Source organism: Schistocerca americana, chromosome 7, assembly GCF_021461395.2.
Source record: "Schistocerca americana isolate TAMUIC-IGC-003095 chromosome 7, iqSchAmer2.1, whole genome shotgun sequence".
Classification (NCBI taxonomy): Eukaryota; Metazoa; Arthropoda; class Insecta; order Orthoptera; family Acrididae; genus Schistocerca; species Schistocerca americana.
In genome coordinates, this window is record NC_060125.1 from 609,877,050 (window position 1) to 609,899,291 (window position 22,242).

The following is a 22,242-nucleotide window of genomic DNA, read 5'->3' on the forward strand; positions in this document are numbered from 1 at the left end:
TGAAATATTCTGACACAACAAAATTACGTTTAAACATAAAGTGATGTGTTAACTTGTCCACCAGACTCACCCCAACATCATTTGGTTGCAGATGACAATCTTCCAGTACATAATAACGTACAAATGGTGCTGCAGGAGCGTACGCTGTTGACACTGACGTTAAAGCTTCTTCGGAAACTACCTTGTCAGAAAACCTTCGATTGATATTGATACATCAAACAATGTAATGGCCAAGTGGTCTTAAGTTATTTCTCACTCATTTCAGACGCACAAGCAAATTACTTATGAAATAAAAACGTATTGACTAGATAGATGGGAGCTGACGATGTGGAGGTTCAGGCTTCTAACTGGAAGTGGTTTCCTCACTATTAACACAATTGCGCTTTTCCTTTGCGAATATGCGCTGCTCAGTTATTCGATACATGTGTAACCCTTGTTGTTGACTCGCCTCTGTTTTAATGTAAATCCCTTGAAGTGGTTAATTTTCATCCTAGTAGTGTACAGGATGACGCAGAACTCCACCGACAAACCTTCGTAGGTGGTTCAGAGATTCTTATTTTGGTACAGGACACCGACGTCTTCGGTGACCCATTACAGACGTTTTGCATTTATTTTGGCTTCTCATCCCAATTAGCTTTGTATCTGTACTGTGTGTCGTGTCTGGAAACGTACTTCTTCCATTAATTCACGGTTCCCGCCGACGACAACAGTAACACCCACTCTACTCTTCGGACTGAAGCTTCCATCCAGTACCGCTCGGCTCTGTCTCGGATTGGCTTTTCCGGCATTGTTGTAGGTTGACAGTGATCCACGTTTAGGTTTACTGATGAAAAGTTGACATACGAGTGGAAGAGCACGACGACGAGGCCTATGCTGAGCTGTTTCAAATCGCTATTACCTTGTGTCCTCGCATGGGTTCTACGAGAAACTGGGTGTGTCACACGTTTTGGTGATAGCATGTTACATTCTTTTATATTGTTGTGTCGGTACTTGAACAGAAACAAAGGTATTTAAAGGTGACAAACCGAGTAAATCATAACTACACGATTACTGTGTAAGAAACCGCTCATATACCAAAATACTCAAAAGGTATCCCTGGCCAATCTCTGAAAATTTTTTCGGTTGGTAACGGCAAAGTAAATTCTAGAGTATATACTGTAATATAATGGAATGTAGTAGAATTAAATCACGTGATTCTGAGGGAATTAGATTAGGAAATGAGACACTTAAAGTAGTATACGAGTTCTGCTATTTGGGCAGCAGAAGAACTGATGATGGGCGAAGTAGGGAGGATATAAATTGTAGACTGGTAATGGCAAGGAAAGAATTTCTGAAGAAGAGAAATTTGTTAATATCGAGTATAGATTTAAGTTCAGGAAGTCTTTCCTGAAAGTATTTGTATGGAGTGCATGGAAAGAAAACATGGACGATAAATAGTTTAGAGAAGAGGACAATGTAAGTGTAAATGTCGTGTGACTAGGGCCTCCCGTCGGGTAGACCGTTCGCCGGGTGCAAGTCTTTTGATTTAACGCTACTTCGGCGACTTGCTGGTCGATGGGGATGAAATGATGATGATTAGGACAACACAGTACCCAATCCCTGAGCGGAGAAAATCTCCGACCCCGGCGGGAATCGAACCCGGGCCCTTCGGATAGACATTCTGTTGCGCAGACCACTCAGCTACCGCGGGCGAACAAGAACACAATAAAAGGAATTGAAATATGGTGCTACAGGAAATTGATGAAAATTAGATGGGTATATCGCGTAACTAATGAGCAGGTACTGAATACAATTGGAGAGTAGGGGAATTTGTGCCAAAACTTGACTAGAGGAAGGGACCAGTTGATAGGACATGTTGTGAGGCATCAAGGGACCTCCAATTTACTATTGGAGGGAAGAGTGGAGGGTAAAGATCGTAGAGGGAGATGGCTCAAATGGCTCTGAGCACTATGGGACTCAACTGCTGAGGTCATTAGTCCCCTAGAACTTAGAACTAGTTAAACCTAACTAACCTAAGGACATCACAAACATCCATGCCCGAGGCAGGATTCGAACCTGCGACCGTAGCGGTCTTGCGGTTCCAGACTACAGCGCCTTTAACCGCACGGCCACTTCGGCCAGCGTAGAGGGAGACCAAGAGATGAATATACTAAGCAGATTCAGAAGGATGTAGGTTGCAGGAACTACTCGGAGATGAAGAGGCTTGCACAGGATAGAGTAGCGTGGAGAGCTGCATCAAACCAGTCCCTGGACTGAAGATCACAACAACAACAACAAAAACAATATCGTAAAACAATGGACAGAGTATCAGATTTCTTGAATGGGTTTCTGGAAGACGTTGTAGAATAAACATAAGATATAATCCTTACAACACGCTCATTATGCTGAAAACAATATCACTGCAAACGTAGTTTCCCCAAAAAGGATTCTGTAACTAATTAATGAATGGAAATATGTTGAATAAACTAGTTTCTTCATTTTGAAGTCACTTTGAGTAGAAATTATGCTACTGTAAATGTAGCTTCATTAACTGTAAGGCGTGAATTTTTCAAATCCGTCCGTAGTTCCAAAAACTTTATACTTAGTACTTCCTATATTCCGATGTGTTAATAAACTATTTTAATAGCATGTGGAGTTCTATGAGGAATACGGAGTCTTCTCAGAGTTTGTCGATGATCCATTTGCCTTGAGCTACTTGCTAATGTTTTCTGATATTTTGTAGCTGCCATATCAGTGAAAGGATAAATACTAGTTTTATATTGCTGTACTTGTATCATCTGCAAAAATATCAAAATTTGCACCATCTGGCAACAAATGTTTAAGACTAACTGTTAATCTCAGAAATGACAGAGGACCCAAATTAGAGCCCTGGCGGTACAGCACACCTGCTTGCTACAGATTCTGGGTAGCTGTCGCTCTGTGAACAAGACGGAGATGATAGAGTCTAATTTCTTTCATGTAGATGTGGTTCAAATGTCTCCAAGCACTATGGGACTTAACATCTGCGATCATTAGTCCCCTGACTAACCTAAGGACTTCACACACATCCATTCCCGGGACAGGATTCGAACCTGCGCCCGTAGCAGCCACGTAGTTCCGGACTGAATCGCGTAGAACCGCCCTGCTACAGCGGCCGGCCATGTAGATGTGGTAAAACCCTGAAGAATTTCTACCATTCCATATTATATTAACTTCCCTATGAAAGTATCATGTTTCACACAAAAGACCGTTCAGGTTTTCCTTAAATTCATCTGTGCTGCTGTACCGAAAACGCATTGATTATCTGACGTTGTTTCGTCTGCGAAGCACAGCCACAATATTCCATGTTGGAAACTCAGCTAGAATCGCTGCTTGCAATGTCGGATAATTCGATATTTACCTTGTGCTGACGAATAAAAATGAGATAAATTCAACGAAATACTCTCCGTTCGCCAGGCGAGGCATATTGTTCGGTGTGCGCGGCCCAGTTTTTTTTCATTTCAGGCACCGTCAAGTGCGTGTCACAGCTAGTTACTGGAGATGATGTAATTTCTGCCACCGCCAGGCTCAGACTTTTTACAGCAGCTAATTTGAATTCCGTTATAGACCGCTGGACCCGGTGCTGCTAGTTACTCCGGCGATATAATAAAACGAGAACGACATCATCTGAAACGGTAGTTTTTTTGCTGTTCTGAAGATGAACATTCTGTTACTGTGTCCCACGACTTCTGTTAGAGTATTCGAAGCGGATCCCTCTTTTTCTTGGGTTTCTTACAAGGGAACCTGCCCATCGCACCCCCCCCCCCCCCCCCCGTCTCAGATTTAGTTATAAGTTGGCACAGTGGATAGGCCTTGAAAAACCGAACACAGATCAATTGAGAAAACAGGAAGAAGTTGTGTGGGACTGTGAAAAAGTAAGCAAAATATACAAACTGAGTAGTTCATGGGAAGATAAGCAACGTCAAGGATAATGGGAACGGAGGAGCGCCGTGGTCTCGTGGTAACGTGAACAGCTGCGGAACGAAAGGTCCTTGGTTCAAATCTTCCATCGAGTGAAAAGTTTAACTTTTCATTTTCAGTTTATGTGACAAACTCTTATGTTTTCATCACTTTTTTGGGAGTGATTATCACATCCACAAGAGAACCTAAATCGGGCAAGGTAGAAGAATCTTTTTACCCATTCGCCGAGTGTACAAGTTAGGTGGGTCGACAACATATTCCTGTCATGTGACGCACATGCCATCACCAGTGTCGTATAGAATATATCACATGTGTTTTCCTGTGGAGGAATCGGTTGACCTATGACCTTGCGATCAAATGTTTTCGGTTCCCATTGGAGAGGCACGTCCTTTCGTCTAATAATCGCACGGTTTTCGATGCGGTCGCAAAACACAGACACTAAACTTATTACAGTGAACGGAGACGTCAATGAACGAACGGACAGATAATAACTATGCAAAAATAAAGAAAGTAAACATTTCACTCGAGGGAAGACTTGAACCAAGGACCTCTCATTCTGCAGCTGCTCACGCTACAACGGGACCACGGCGCTCCTCAGCACATATTGTCCATGATGTTGTCTATGTGGCCCATGGACTACTCAGTTTGTATATTTTTGCTTATTTTTTCACAGTTCCACACAACTTCTTCCTGTTTTCTCGATTGATCTGTGTTCAGTTTATCAAGGCCTATCCACTGTGCCAACTTATAACTAAATCTGAGGGGGGTGCGATGGGGAGGTTCCCTTGTTAGTAATACTGGTCTTCTATTTCTTAGTAATACTCTTTTTCTATTGTTCAGTTTGCAGCTGTTCTATTCAGGTGGCCGTAACCACAAGACGCTTTGCCTATCATCAGCTCTACGATATATTTGTCACGGAGTTTTTCTCTGCCAGTTTTTTTCCTCGCTGTCGTTGACGGTGCTGTCGCTAGGCTTGCTGCAGTTTCGATACTGACCCGATACAGGTCTCCACTCTAGCCTGCCTTCCATTATGTTTGCTTATCTACTACACATCTTCGGTGCCCGACATCTACACTCAGCTCATAAATTAAGGATAATGCTGATACATGCTGAAACAACGCCCTGGTGGGCGGTTTGCGTGTTTAAATCACCTCGGGGTATGACCGTGTGGTGCATTTGACCTGCGGCCGTCGCACGGTGGCGCTGGCAGTAGTCCACATACGGAGAGGTGTGTGGGTACATGTGAGAGTACGGTGCAGCGAAAAAGTGTGCAGACGTTTTCAGACTTGCTAATGGAGTCTGTGTGTTGAAAATGGCTCAAACAACACATAGTGATGACGTTATGAGGGGTAGAATACTAGGGCGACTGGAGGCTGGTCAAACACAGCACAGGCCCTCCGTGTGCCACAAAGTGTGATCTCAAGTTTATGGCAACGATTCCAGCAGACAGCAAACGTGTTCAGGCGCTACAGTGTAAGTAGGCTGTTTAGGTTTTTTTATTGGTAACGCTACCTCTGTATAAAAATCACTGGCTGTGCTGTGTGCAGTCTGTGTCTAGTTTGCATTGTTGTCTGCCATTGTAGTGTTGGGCAGCGGCAGCTGGATGTGAACAGCGCGCAGCGTTGCGCAGTTGCAGGTGAGCCGCCAGCAGTGGTGGATGTGGGGAGAGAGATGGCGGAGTTTTGTAATTTGTCATGAACTGCTACATATATTATGACTATTAAGGTAAATACATTATTTGTTCTCTATTAATATCTTTCATTTGCTAACTATGCCTATCAGTAGTTAGTGTCTTCCGTAGTTTGAATCTTTTATTTAGCTGGCAGTAGTGGCGCTCGCTGTATTGCAGTAGTTCCAGCAACGAAGATTTTTGTGAGGTAAGTGATTTGTGAAAGGTATAGGTTAATGTTAGTGAGGGCCATTTTTTTTTGTAGGGATTTTTGAAAGTCAGATTACATTGCGCTAAAAATATTGTGTGTCAGGTTAAGGACAGTCAAGTATAATTTTAAAAAGGGGACGTTTCAACAGTACGGGACGTCCACAGTGTACAACTCCACAAGAAGACCGATATCTCACCATCAGCGTTCGCAGACGGCCACGGAATACTGCGGGTAGCCTTGCTCGGGACCTTATCGCAGCCACTGGAACTGTTGTCTCCAGACACACAGTCTGCAGACGATTGAACAGATATGGTGTATTCGCCCGGAGACCTGCAAGGTGCATTCCACTTACCCCTGGTTACAGGAGAGCCCGTAAAGACTGGTGTCAAGAACACAGTACATGGTCAATGGGACAGTGGTCCCAGATTGTGTTCACGAAGGAGTCCAGGTATAGTCTGATTCTCTCCGGGTTTTCATTTGGCGTGAACCAGGAACCAGATACCAATCCCTTAATGTTCTTGAAAGGGACCTGTATGGGGGTCGTGGTTTAATGGTGTGGGGTGGGATTACGATTGGTGCACGTACACCCCTGCATGTCTTTGACAGAGGAACTGTAACAGGTCAGGTGTATCGGGACGTCATTTTGCACCAGCATGTCTGCCTTTTCAGGGGTGCAGTGGGTCCCACCTTCCTCCTGATGGATGATAACGCACGGCCCCACCGAGTTGCCACCGTGGAGGAGTACCTTGAAACAGAAGATATCAGGCGAATGGAGTAGCCTGCCTGTTCTCCAGACCTAAAACCCATCGAGCACGTCTGGGATGCTCTCGGTCGACTAATCGCTGCACGTCTTCAAACCCCTAGGACACTTCAGGAGCTGCGACACGCACTGGTGCAAGAATGGCAGCTGCCTGACCACGTGATCCAGAGTATGCCAACCAGTTGTGCGGCCTGTGTACGTGTGCATGGTGATCATATCCCATATTGATGTCGGGGTACATGCGCAGGAAACAGTGGCGTTTTGTAGCACATGTGTTTCGGGACGGCTTTCTCAACTTATCACCAATAGCGTGAACTTACAGATATGTGTCGTGTGTGTTCCCCATGTGCCTATGCTATTAGCGCCAGTTTTGTGTAGTGCCACGTTGTGTGACACCACATTCTGCAATTATCCTTAATTTATGAGCACGAGTGTATTTGAGTTTGCCTACTCTATGAATATTCAGATCTAGGTCTCCCCCCCCCCTCCCCCCCCTCCCCCACCCTGTCACAGCGCTCCACTACCAACCCCAGTGTTCCTCGATGCCTCAAGGCAGGTCTGTCTACATATTCCTTTTTTTAGTCGAGCTGTGCCATGAAATTTCTTCCTACTCAGTTTCAATCACTACTTCATTAGTTTCTCGGTTTATCCACCTAAAATTCAACATTTTAGTGTAATGCCAAATTTCGAAGGAGTTTATTATTTTCTTATTTGTACTGTTTAGGGGCCACGTCTCACTTCTCTGTGGCTCTGATCTCCGGTGCACAACGGTCAACCGCCTTCAAGAAAAACTTCCTGACAGTTTAATTTATAATCGACGTTAACGTCTTATCTTGGTCATTCAAGATTTTCTCGTTACGACCTCATTACTTTAAGAGTAGTCCGGTTGTTTCCCTCCAAATAGCAAAACAACTTTCAGCATCCCATTTCCTATTCTAATCCCCTCCAGCACCGACATCAGTCGAAGTCATTCCATTACCATCGTTTTGTATTCTTTATGTCTAATTTATATAAACTGGTGTCCAAAATTAAAGCAACAAACCGAAAATTTGCAAGTTTGCGTTTATTTTGCCACAGAACAATATAATCATGTGATAGTGTAGAAACAATGTAAAGAATACAGAACGTAAACAACTGCAACATGCAGACAAAAATGTTCTTCGTTTTCTACAACTTTATGGATTTACACACACATTCCGACAACTGGTTGATGTGCTCACTATGAGATGTGACCATCTCTGGCACCATTATAGGCCTGATAAACGACGGGGCGTGCTGTGAATGATGTCATCAATCTCTTGTTGAGGCAATAATGCCGATTCTTCGTGCAGCGCTGCTCACAGGTTTTGGAGAACGGTTGGTGGATGCTGACGTGATGCGAGTCGTCTCCCTAGTCCACTCCAGACGTGCTCTATGGGACTCAAATCGAAAGAGCGAAAAGGCCACGCCAGGCGTGCAATATCTTCCATTTCACAGAAAACATCAACCACCAGTGCTCTAGGAGATGGAGCATTATCGTACAGCAATACGAAGTCTTCGCCCACAGCACTTCCCAACAACCGCACGTGAGATCCCGACATCTCGTCACGATACCTGATAGCAGTTAAACCTTGTCGATTTAATCGTACAGTTTCATGAAGAGTTCGAGTGGTCAGCATAATCCATGACGACCCCATTAGAGATCATCCTCGATATCAGTCTCTTTCCACAGTGTTTGGGTCCCTAAATCGTGTTCCACGTTCCATCCAGATGCGAATACACTGAGAATCACTGTCCAGACCATATGGCCAGCCGGGGTGGCCGAGCGGTTCTAGGCGCTACAGTCTGGAACCGCGCGACTGCTACGATCGCAGGTTCGAATCCTGCCTCGGGCATGGATGTGTGTGATGTCCTTAGGTTAGTTAGGTTTAAGTAGTTCTAAGTTCTAGGGGACTGATGAACTTAGATGTTAAGTCCCACAGTTCTCAGAGCCATTTGAACCATTTTCAACCATATCGGGACTCATCTGTGAAAAGAACGTCGGCCCGCTGTTCGACCTTCCAGGTGGGATGTTGATGGCTCTACTCTAGACGTTCCCTTCTGTGAAGACGTTTCGGATGTACACATACAGCAAGTCTCCGACAGTAAAGGCCACTCTGCCAGCGTGAGGCGTAGCCGCGTGGTCTCAGGCGCCTTGCCACGGATCGCGCGGCTCCCTCTGTCGGAGGTTCGAGTCCTCCCTCGGGCAAGGGTCTGTGTGTGTTGCCCTTAGAGTAAGTTAGTTTAGGTTAGATTAAGTAGTGTGTGCCGGCCGAAGTGGCCGTGCGGTTAAAGGCGCTGCAGTCTGGAACCGCAAGACCGCTACGGTCGCAGGTTCGAATCCTGTCTCGGGCATGGATGTGTGTGATGTCCTTAAGTTAGTTAGGTTTAACTAGTTCTACGTTCTAGGGGACTAATGACCTCAGCAGTCGAGTCCCATAGTGCTCAGAGCCATTTGAACCATTAAGTAGTGTGTAAGCCTAGGGACCGATGACCTCAGCAGTTTGGTACCATAGGAACTTACCACCACCATCACCACCACCACCACCACCACCACCACCACCCGCTGTGCCGAAGCCTGCTGTACACAGTTTGCCTCGCTACAGCACGTACAGTGGATGCTGCGAGGTCAGATGCCAGTTGCCGTGCGGTACTAGGGCGGCACCGTCGTGCCCTTGCAGCTAAATAATGGTTCTCTCTTTCTGATGTTACACGTGGTCAGCCCAGCCCTGGTCTTTGTGATGCACTTTCGATCTCTATAAATTATCGCCACATCGGAAAAACAACACAACGATTCACATTAAGCCATCGAGCCACATCAGTTTGGGGCTGTCCTGCTTACATTCTCCCCATGCATCTCCACCGCAGACATCCAGGTGGGCGTCTTCTCTGTGGCATATTGCACTGTCTGTGACTGTGTACACAGCGATTGTGGATCTGGGAATACCCGGCAAACGTTATTCAGTTTGATAGGTGCCCTGAAGTCATCGCTGGCGTGGTTGTCCGTTGGTCAGAATGTCATCTTACGCGCAGGACACGATCGTACGGACATCTGTTGACAGTCTGTATGATCGCATCGTGAATTAGACGCACGATGCCGAAATGGTGGTTCGTTGCTTTAATTTTGGACACCAGAGTACTTTCAATCAAGACACGGTGCATTTCGTTCAACTGATCTTCAGATTCCTCTGTCAGAACTACAACGACACTCTTAAGCCTTTAAGTTTTTATTTCTTCTCTCTGAGCTTTGATTCATTTTCCGAAATTCTCCGTAGATTCCTTTATTAGTCGCTCATTGTATACATCCAATAATATGAAGGACAGCCAGCAATCCTGATGCACTCGCTTCCCAATTATTGTCTGCAATGTTTCGGATCTTAGACGTGCGGTCTTGATTCTGTAGATAATCCTTCTCTCCCTATATTTTATTACAGATAACTTCAGTACTCCAAAGAGTGTAACGTCGTCAACATCATCAGAAAACTGTCTCTGAAAAAGATACGTTGGCTCCTCTCTTGTGACAGAGAAGACTGGATAAAATTGTCTACTCTCCTGTCATGGGAGAGACTAACAATAATCTTCAGAATGTTTGAGTCTCTATATGAATAGCATATCAAAATACGACGTAAAACTGCTCCATGAGTGCCTGCATGGACAGTGTGGCGACATGTGGAGCAACGGACTGTCACCACGGCGACCATTGTTGCAGCTTCCCTTGAAGCACCAGCAGAGATGAGGTGCAGCGGTGGTGCCATCTAAGGCAACACTCGACCCACGTGTCATGCCACGTGCTGCTTCCAGACGAGACACTCTCCTGGGTACTGCACCACGACAGACGTACATCTGAGGGGAGGCTCCGAGGGAAACGAACGTTGCCCGACTGCATTCGTCATCGTCATAAGAGCGCAGCACCTGACATGATGGTACAGTGGATACACAACGATATCACCCCTCGTTTGTATAGCCGGTAATTTGGGCAGTACCCGCTCCATTTGTGACGTGTTGAGGTCAGTTACTGTGTTCTATCTTCGATATAGGATGGCGTGCTGCCTGTGGTGTTGTGACCCACCTAGATAGAGTGGGTTTTGGACTAATATATAGAGAGCGGGTGGTCTCTCACTCTCTGAAAACACAAGGTCGCCACCAAGTGCCGAGAGACTGGCTGGCTACCACTCGCCAGCCACGACTCATGAACTCTACGATAAAGTTGGACTAGAGCGGAATGACACGTTCGTAACTCTCATCCAGGCTCTGTTCGATTCGGATTAGTATCAACGTAGCAGCGAGAGGTGCCAGATGTGTGTACTATACAGATATTAGGGATATAGCGGCAGGTATTTTGGTGGTGACTGAGGACAGTGCACTAAACAACATTACATCAGTATTTGTAAGTTTTGAGAACATTTCTCTTGGAGTACAGCATTTTGTTATCTTTTTGTTACTTAGAACTGAACATGAACAGTCACAATCGCAAGAAACTTCTTTTATTATGAGGTTATCGGTTTCGGTCTGTTTTGGACCATCTTCAGACCTTACACCATGATGGCTGCGAACGGAGCTGGCGCTAGACTCCAAGAATGGCAGTTAGCGTTCGTGGAATCGTAGCGCTAGCTCCGTTCACAACCACCGTCTACCATCATGGTGTCAGGTCTGAGGTGGTCTAAAACAGACCGAAACCAGTAACCTGACAAAAAAATGGTTCAAATGGCTCTGAGCACTATGGGACTCAACTGCTGTGGTCATAAGTCCCCTAGAACTTAGAACTACTTAAACCGAACTAACCTAAGGACATCACACACATCTATGCCCGAGGCAGGATTCGAACCTGCGACCGTCGCGGTCGTGCGGTTCCAGACTGTAGCGCCTTTAACCGCTCGGCCACTTCGGCCAGTAACCTGACAAAAAAAGTTTGTTGCGGTTGCCACTGTTCATGTTCACTTTTAAAAAAACATCGGTATTTGCTTCATTTGCAGACTAATAACTACACCTAGTACGAGTCTTACGTTTTTAGATTCGTTAGTAACTCCAAACATGTGTCGCAAGAGCAAGCCACTAACGCTTATTTTGCCCTTGGCAGCAAATCTGTTGTTCAACTGTGTACCCGTGGACGCAAAATCGTTAGTCTATACTAACAGGCATAGCAAGGTGCCGTTACGACCTTGCAGAGAACATCCAGTAGTAAATTACGTGACCTGTTCGCGGTAAGACTTAGATGCAGACAAAAAACAACTATTACATTGAATTGAGTACCTATTAAGGTACCAATGATCACAATATCTGCACTTACACGCCCAACACCCTGTGTGTCGCACCCTGTTTAGGTACCTCCAAGTCACTTACAAATTTATTCCTGAATACTTCCTGCTACACTGTATGTGCACAGCACGTTGCCGGTAGTTTTAATTGTGAGATCTCGTGTCTCAATGACAGGTCATCGTTTAGACTGGCGTAAAACAGCCTATTCCTTGCCGTAGTGTCACTAGTTTCCATGTAAAGTTGACTAAACAGTGTGCCAATCAAACTGCCGCAGCATCAGAATAAAAAGACTCATATTTAATCAATTTTACTCCATTTTTGCTTGTCATACCTGCAGAAATTGCCTCACAGAGATCTGACATTCTTTCACAGGAAATCCCTTAGGTTTATTTAAAAAAACAGAGTTTTAGTCTGTGTCTCGGAGATTATAAAAATGTGTTGGTCTTCATTGATGCTCCGCTGGTCGTTATTCGTGTCGATGAAAACAGATGTAAAATCTCTGCCTCGAATATAAAGTTATTTAAGATCAAATAGTCAGGAAGCGCACCTGATTCCAGTAGCAGATGTTACGACCGTCGAGTGTGGGTATCTTTTGAAGCTACTTAGTGAAAAGTGACCAAAAAGAGACTTACAGGGTGATTGGAAAGTTTTTTCCTCACGCGTTTTAGAATATTTGTATTACACACAATTCTTTTTTCTACAAAAGCACATCACTCCATTTGAATGAATGATTTTGACAGCCATCTGTTCACTTTTATGTATTTCATTGGCTTCCCTGATTACGAAGATATTCTTCAACTCGTCTGTCAAAGCTCTCAGAGAGCGCTGCACTATCTTCAGGGCTGACTCCTGAACACGTGCAATAAGCTGGTCTCTGTTGGGTCGACAAAGCTGTTTGAAGACTGCTTCCTGTAGTCTGACCCATTAGCGCTTTATAGGGCTTAGGTCCGGACTGTTTCCGGCCCAGCCATCCCAAACAACAGGCAACGCTCTCTTCAGAACACCGGCGTTTGGCTGTGTGAGCTGTTGCGACACGTTGCAAAAGGACACCACTGTCTGGATTTTGAAAAAGACCGTTCTGAACTGCTTGAGTATAGAGAGGAACTATCTTTTCCCTATAATAATCACCATTGAAGATCCATACGTAATTCAGTTTTTCCATACCCATAAATGTAGTCACCGACTTTATCTTCAATCCTTGCCTTGGTCTATAGACTGGGGAAATTTTTTCTGGTTAATTTGTACGGATTCTGGCATTTTGTTTGTTGAGATTTAGCTAAAGCTCTATAGAAGACTCGTCTGTAAACAGAATGCACATCCGCTTCCTCTTTCCTTCAGGGATGGCATTGCAGAAACTGTCAGACATTATTCTTTCACAAAATTCCTGACGACCAACAATAATTTTTTTTTCTGGCAGCATGTGTTTTTTTGTTGTACGTAAGTTTGTTTTCCCGAGGACTGTTTACTATTTACATCTTTTACAACTATTCTACCGATGGTGTTCTGTCTCTGTTCCTAGCCTTCTGCGAAATTCAGATGTTTGGCGATTGCCCGAGTTGTTCAAATGTTCAAACGTGTGTGAAATTTTGTGGGACTTAACTGCTAAGGTGATCAGTCCCTAAGCTTATACACTACTTAACCTGAATCATCGTAAGGACAAACACAAACACCCATGCCCGAGGGAGGACTCGAACCTCCACCGGGAACATTTACCGAGTTTCCCAAAGCCAATTTTATCGTTTACCGTCATGTATTATTTTATTTTCAATGTTTGCTGTGAGTTTTGTTGGTCGTCCAACTCCGTTGCCGTCACTTACACTACGATAGCCTTTATTAACTCAGAGCATAGTGGTTTTTGGATCAATACCCATTTTGATGCTACACATACCACTAGCATGGAGATCTTGAAATTAGGAACGAACATGTTTACGTTTGGGTCCCATATTTAACGAAGTCCTCAAAAATGACTACAAACACTAGTAAACATAGAGCAGTATAGAAACATAAAAATTAATTTAAATAACGAATGAGCAAATCCAGTAGCGTGAGGAAAATTTTGACTTTAACATAGGTGTCTTTCTTTAACTTCACAATTAAAATTTAGAAATTACATTAATTATTTTTCTGTTCTTTCATTCGGCGAAAACAAAAGGATCGTAAACAAATAATTGAGTCACGAATTTTCATTAACTTACGACGTACAGGTGTGTTGAATTTACGAAAATGATCTACTTAGAAGAAATGCGCCACCATAATAACACTCGCCAGCAGCAGGCAAATAACTGTGGGAATGTGTTCGCTACGATTCATAAAGTGAAACAGACTGGCGTGAAGTTCGTTTGGAATAGGGGCAGTCGCTGGCGGATGCTGTTTTGCCCTTGCGCTTCGCTTCGCATCCGAATTGCTCGCGATTCGAGCGCTACGTTACGTTAATGAGCAGATCGTTGGTGGAGAACACGGCGAATGGATAGACAGAACGGCAAGGCCAGACGGCAGACGGCCTAATGATGCCATTACGATCTCTCATGTGCGGTTAAGTGCCACCAAAGCGAACCAAAGCACCGCGAGTTATGCATGGCACCCCTCAATGAGCTTCCGTCGCTTGTTGCTTGTACATACGGTCCATTTATCAGGAGCAGAATGGGTTGTAATAGGCTCGAATATACACTCGAGTTTATGAAAATACGAAACTCAACAAGGATATGTGTGGCTGAAATGAACGGCTTTTCACGCAGCTGAGGGCTTAACATAACATATTTCCAAGAGGGGAAATAATACTATCTTGTTACAATCGATGATAATTCGATAGATTCAGCAGACTTTTCATAATGAATGTTCACTGTCAGTTCAGATGGAATGAAATGAACACTGAGCAAAGTGTAATCAGCGTTTCATGCCCTTAGAGTCCTGTCACGAGTGCATAACAAGTGCCTCGTAGTTACGAAGAAAGAATGAATCTACATCTACATTTATACTCCGCAAGCCACCCAAAGGTGTGTGGCGGAGGGCACTTTACATGCCACTGTCATTACCTCTCTTTCCTGTTCCAGTCGCGTATGGTTCGCGGGAAGAACGACTGCCGGAAAGCCTCCGTGCGCGCTCGAATCTCTCTAATTTTTACATTCGTGATCTCCTCGGAAGGTATAAGTAGGGGGAACCAATATATTCGATACCTCATCCAGAAACGCACCCTCTCGAAACCTGGACAGCAAGCTACACCGCGATACAGAGTCTGCCACTTGAGTTTGCTAAACATCGCCGTAACTACATTTTCTAAGGACTTTCCCAATGAATCTCAACCTGGCACCCGCCTCACCAACAGTTAATTTTATATGATCATTCCACTTCAAATCGTCCCGTACGCATACTCCCAGATATTTTACAGAAGTAACTGCTGCCAGTGTTTGTTCCGCTATCATATAATCATACAATAAAGGATACTTCTTTTTATGTATTCGCAATACATTACCATTGTCTATAGAGGATTTAGAGTCTATAGACGATTTAGAGTCTTGTCAACAACGGATTAGGGAAGGAAATCGATCGTGCTCTTTCAGAGGACCAACCACGCACTTGCCTAAAGGGCAGTTTGTGGGCCCTATGCGGTCAATGCTAAATAAGCCAAGTTTATGTAGTTTTATCTCTGGAACCGATGAAGATAACAATCAAAAATTTTAGAGGTAATTTATCCGTTGTTTATGTCTACAGAAGCAGAAGTAAGAGATAAAACACAAAAGAACCCGATTTATAATTTTTTAAAAAAATTATGTCAGTTTTTATTGTGATATACTTGTACACGTAAGCCCCTAGGTACATGCCTATTCAAAACAATGCCATGATTGTGCTTCAGTAGGTACAGAACATTGTAATAAAACAGGTCACAAATTATCGAGTAGCTATCACAAGCAGTTTTTGATGTATAGGTACATAAAGTACAAAAGAAGTCTCTTTCAGAAAATCGCGCTTTAAATTTACAATTATAAAAGCTCACTCATATTTTTAAATTAGGGCTTAAAAGCACCCAGCAGCTGGATCAGCGTCATCTTGTTATCCGCCCTCCTTCTCTAAAGCATCTTCCGCGTCGTTGACCTTGCTTCTTTGGTGGCGAACTCGGCTGCACCCTGGGCCTCGACATGTCTCGACTTGGTGTAATAATTTCGACTTCCTTATTGTACTACAGCCTAGTGCCTGTTTGTTGCTCATGAAACCCTTCAAAACCTCTGGAAATTCGTCAGTATCGTTTTGATACACTCTGTATGCAAACAAACGCCTAGACAGAATTTTCACTGCCGTGGAACGACGTCACTGAACTAGCAGACTGCTACCTAGCTGTGCTGCATCTGGATTGTTTGTATCTACCACATTAAATTGACGGATTGATTTTCAGCAAGAAAAACGTAAGAGAGAGTGTTTCTAAGCGGGGAAAGATATTTTAGAAGCAAATCGGGAACTAATTTTTCTGAGCCTAGCCCCTCCCCCCTTTCGTACGAAGTAGATGACGGGTTGCACGCAACGCAAGAGCGCCGACGCACTGCCACATCTGTGGGGCCTAACTGATACAAAAGAACGCCTAGCACAGATTTCAAATAATTTGGTGCACATCCATCGCTTCAGGGTGGAGAGGGGCAGTGGCGACCGTAATTCACTCCAAAAGCAGCACTATTCCGATATACGTCATTGTAGAAGCATCGTTTGCTATGTTCAGAAATTATATGTGTAAAGATACGGGACAAAATGTGTGTATGTCGAACTTGGAGTATTCAGATAGCATAAGAAGGTAACTCAGGTAAGAGTCTATCTTCGGCTATTGTTTGAGATGTTGTACCCTACGTGTGTGAGATTTACTACCAACTGAGACCCTGGGTAAACCGACTGCCGTTCACTCCCAAATATGCCTGTGGACTACCATACATGTGTAGTTCTGTAACGAGAATATGCTCAGAAGAGCGATGCGCATAAACGCTCGGTGATCACTTAACACACTCGTTGAGAACTCTGGCCTGCACATGAGACTTGATAAATATTGGGGGCAGTCGTTTGAAGTGCCGGAATTTGTTAGAATTTGAGGCCTCTTCTGGGCCTCTCTGGCCACCTTGGGAGCTTTGACACCTGACGTGGTATGTAGACAACCCAACCTCTCGTATGAAGTTAATGATTGGATAATGGCAACAGCAATATGTGAGACGGGTAACATCTAATCGTTCTTGGCAGTGACTCACCAAATCCAAGGAAAGAATCATCACCAACAAGAGTGCTGGAACAACAATACAAGGAAACAGGCTGTCGACCTGGGAAAAGCGGGAAGCTTGGGTTCCAACGCCCCGGCGACAATGACGTCATTACAGACGAAGCATTAGTTCAGGCTCTAGAAGGATGGTGAAGTAGAGCTGTCTTATGTCTGTCAAAGGAAACACCCAATTTTTACCTTTAGCAATTTCGAAAAACCACGGAAAATCCTAAATCTGGACGGTGCCTGTTCGCCGGAGTACACGTTCATTGTCTTCAAATTGTGTCACATTACTCAGCGAGAAACTGCGGTACACTGTGCTCTACTGTTGGTAGGTCTGGCCAAAATCGATATTGGATTCAAACTTATTGTATGGATGCCTGTAAAACAGCACCTGCCCATGGTTTCGTGTGAACACAGATTGGCCGTTTTATTACCGTCAGTTGGAGTCTAAAGCTGCTCCTTTATGGTGGTTCTGAACCGTTAGAAGATAGATTTTTCTTGGGATGGTTTCGTAGGCGGTTAGGTGAAGCTAGAGATAGGGATGTCCATGCTCAAAAACCGACAGATCGCTGTAACTCCCACGAACAATGATGTTTCGTTTGTTACAAGCTATGTAGCTTTCAGCTGCATCTCGGAAACTATGAAGGCCTATTGAAAATAAATTTAAAAAGTAGTAAAAAATGGAGTGAACAGTAGTCGTGCTGTTGTCAGTCCTCCATTGCATGAAGACTTCTCTTACCGCTCGACTACTGATCGAACTGGTGTTTTAGTCGACGAAGCTTCCTGGCATATTCAAACTGTGTGCCCGACCGAGGCTCCAATCCACGACCTTTCCCGTTTGCGGTCAAGTGCTGTACCGACTGAGCTACCCAACCACGATTCACGACCCCTCCTCGCAGCTTTACTTCAGCCAGTACCTCATCTCCACAGAAATGGCTGTGAGCACTATGCGACTTAACTTCTGAGGTCATCAGTCGCCTAGAACTTAGAACTAATTAAACATAACTAACCTAAGGACATCACACACATCCATGCCCGAGGCAGCATTCGAACCTGCGACCGTAGCGGTCACGCGGTTCCAGACTGAAGCGCCTTTAACCGCACGGCCACACCGGCCGGCTCCACAGAAATTCTCCTCCGAAATCTGCAGGACTAGCACTACTAGAAGAAAAGCCTGGGAAATGTTTACAGAACGAATTTTCACTCTGCAACGGAGTGTGCGCTGACACAATTCAGGAAACACGCCTAGGCTGTGACCAAGCCCTGTGCGCAGTATAGTTTCCTCAAGAAGTTACAGTCCTGCTAGTTTTGCAGGAGATTTTCTGCGATGTTTCGAAGGTAAGAGATGAGGCGCTGGCGGTCGCAAATCTGTGAGGACGGGTCGTGAGTCGTGCTTGGGTAACTCAGTCGGTAGAGCAATTTCCCGCGAAAGGCAAAGGTCCCGAATTCGAGCCTCGGTCCGGCAGACAGTTTTAATCCGCCCGGACATTTAATATCAGGGTACACTACGTTGCAGACTGAAAATTTTATTCTGGATTTTAGTTGATGTTAGCAGTTAAGATAGAGCCACACTTGATTGTGAAATGATACTCGTGTAATTTACGAGTGTCGATAGTCACCACGTGAGATTAGCTCTTGAGCATTTCGAAACCGACTGCGATTAGTAGAAAACATTAAATACAGCTACATGAAGTGAATATCATAAAAAAACAGAATAAATGATTTATTATTCTCGGGGAGAAGTGAATATCGTCTGACATTCTCAAGTTATTCCAGCAAGGTGGTAGGTCTAAGACGGAAGATAATTGTCTAAACAATTGGAACCGGCAACTTAGACAACAATTAACGATAGTTACAAATGTTGTTGTCGTGGTCTTCAGTCCTGAGACTGGTTTGATGCAGCTCTCCATACTACTCTATCCTGTACAAGCTTCTTCATCTTCCAGTGCTTACTGCAACCTACATCCTTCTGAATCTGCTTAGTGTATTGATCTCTTGGTCTCCCTCTACGATTATTACCTTCCGCGCTGCCCTCCAATGCTAAATTTGTGATCCGTTGATGCCTCAGAACATGTCCTACCAACCGGTCCCTTCTTCTTGTCAAGTTGTGCACAAACTCCTCTTCTCCCCAATTCTATTCAATACCTCCTCATTAGTTATGTGATCTACCCATCTAATCTTCAGCATTCTTCTGTAGCACCACATATGGAAAGCATCTATTCCCTACTTGCCAAAACTATTTATCGTCCATGTTTCACTTCCATACATGGCTACACTCCATCAAATACTTTTAGGAACGACTTCCAGACACTTAAATTCACACTCGATATTAACAAATTTCTCTTCTTCAGAAACGCTTTCCTTTCCATTGCCAGTCTACATTTTATATCCTCTCTACTTGGACCGTCATCAGTTATTTTGCTCTCCAAATAGCAAAACTCATTTACTACTTTAAGCGTCTCATTTCCTAATCTAATTCCCTCAGCATCACCCAATTTAATTGCACTACATTTCATTATCCTCGATTTGCTTTTGTTGATGTTCATCTTATATTCTCCCTCCAACACACGGTCCATTCTGTTTAACTGCTCTTCCAAGTCCTTTGCTGTCTCTGACAGAATTACAATGCTATCGCCGAACCTCGAAGTTTTTATTTCTTCTCCATGGATTTTAATATCTACTCTGAATTTTTCTTTTGTTTCCTTTAATGCTTGCTCAATATACAGATTGAATAAATCGGGGAGAGGCTACAACCCTGTCTCACTCCCTTCCCAACCACTGCTTCCCTTTCATGCCCCTCGACTCTTATGCCATCTGGTTTATGTACAAATTGTAAATAGCCTTTCGCTCCCTGTATCTTACCCCTGCCATCTTCAGAATTTGAAAGAGAGTGTTCCAGTCAACATTGTCAAAAGCTTTCTATAAATCTACAAATGCTAGGAACGTAGGTTTGCCTTTCCTTAATCTTTCTTCTAAGATAAGTCTTAAGGTCAGTATTGCCTCACGTGTTCCAACATTTCTACGGAATCCAAACATCTTCCCCGAGGTCTGCTTCTACCAGTTTTTCCATTCGTCTGTAAGGAATTCGCGTTAGTATTTTGCAGCTGTGACTTATTAAACTGATAGTTCAGTAATTTTCACATCTGTCAACACCTGCTTTCTTTGGGATTGGAATTATTATATTCTTCTTGAAGTTTGAGGGTATTTCGCCTGTCTCATACATCTTGCTCACCAGATGGTAGAGTTTTGTCAGGACTAGCTCTCCCAAGGCCGTCAGTAGTTCTAATGGAATGTTGTCTACTCCCGGGGCCTTGTTTCGACTCAGGTCTTTCAATGCTCTGCCGAACTCTTCACGCAGTATCGTATCTCCCATTTCATCTTCATCTACATCCAGTTACAAATAACATTTCTATTATTTATTACACATTTCACTGAGTAAGAGCCATTAATCAAAAATCCTGTTACGCCTGATTAGTAACACACTTGATGGTACTTAAAATGTTTGAGTGAACTTTAACCAAGTACTCTTGGGGGTTACTCACCAGTGCTGAGTTCCTGCGGGGTGGGGTCGATCGCCTGCCAGCCGCCGTAGCCCTTGGGCAGGTCCGGCCGAGCCATCCACACGTCGGTCCAGACGTGGTAGTTCCACACCGAGTCCATGTCGAAGTTGGGGTTGTTGGGGTCTTCGTCCATCTCGTTGTTCTCCGCGTCGTAGTAGCGGTCGATGGTCAGCGACTCGTTGGCGTCGTGTGCGGAGACCAGGTTGGACACGACTCGCGCCGGCATGCCGAGGGCGCGGCACACTGCGGAGGACCAAAGGGACACTATCAGCGTGTGACGCGGCAGCGGGCGTCGCACGCCCTCCGTACGTTCGCAGCAGGTAGATTACATGGTAAATCAGAAGTGCGACGGTGTTTGTATAAGGAATGTAGCAAGGAGTCTGACGTGTGTACAAATATCCCGTGCGAAATCAGCTCCATTTCTAGATAGAAGAGACGATCAATGATTTCGAACATCGCCCGTAGGCGGAGGTAGCTATGCAGCTGTAGATAATAATACTGTTTCAATGTGAAGGCTTTGACGGATACACAATCGGAGATTGACGTGTGAAGTGTAATAAGTACCAAGCAGCCATTCGTCGCCAACTAATGGAAGTTTATAGAGCGAGTGTAATATCACGAAAGCAGGTATCGATTTCGTTCCAGGAAACTGATAAGGCAAACTGATATGTCATACGAGCTAAAATGTGGGTGGTCATCTGAGATTGATTGCAGACGAACTAAACAAGCTCAGTGGAGATGTTGCACAACACACTGGACTACTGGAAAATGTGTTGGCGCTGGGTGCCGCAGAATGGGATTGTGCCTCCGGGGGGGGGGGGGGGGGGGGGGGGTTTGCGGCGTGCTCCTTCCGTCGTGAGCCGATGAGCCGAGCGCCTACATGTCGGCCACCTGCACAACAGACCCGTCAGGCGAGTCTCGGAAAGAGTAGGGGACAGCCTATTGGCCGCTAGGCAGAGTCCACATTTGACAATGAACGATCGTAATATCTGAGAACTCTGACGAGTATGGGCTACCTTCTCCCTCAATCAGTGTCTTCTGCTTTTGTTTATAAAGACAGTCGCCTGCATAAAGTGACTGTCAGTTTTCTTAAAGGCATAGGCAAAGACCTCTACGAGTCATATTTTCATTTATCTGTATCAGTTACTACTAAATTTAAGAAGCTGTGTGAACTGACTACATAAATAAGCCTAGATTACTTATCATTCTACTTCTTAAACATCTGTTGCAGAAATAGTTGACGGATTGAACTTTCAAAAGACTGACAACCCTAAGTCGCCAGGTGACTACAGGCCGATCAGCATACTACCTGCAATATCTAAAGCCCTAGTATACATCGTCCATGAACAGCTGACGGATTACCTCAAAACTCATAACATCCATGACAAATATCAGTCAGGCTTTCGAAAGCACCATACAACAGCAACTCCATTAATCAAAGTAACCGATGACATTAAACATGATATGGACAGACGTGAAGCTACCATCCTAACACTGCTTGACTTTAGCAAAGCTTTTGATTCAGTTGACTTTGATATATTACTAATTAAAATGAAACAGCTGAATTTCTCAAACAGCGCAATACACTGGTTCGACAGC

General features: G+C 44.4%; 1 protein-coding gene across 1 annotated transcript in view; it reads right to left on the reverse strand.

The window, feature by feature from the left end:
- LOC124621937 (hemocyte protein-glutamine gamma-glutamyltransferase-like) overlaps nt 1-22,242 on the reverse strand; it is a 358,656-nt gene that overhangs the window by 199,751 nt on the left and 136,663 nt on the right. Inside the window, exon 7 of the mRNA XM_047147447.1 lies at nt 20,626-20,886. Coding sequence (XP_047003403.1) covers nt 20,626-20,886 — 261 coding nt within the window. The remainder of the gene's footprint in view (nt 1-20,625; nt 20,887-22,242) is intronic.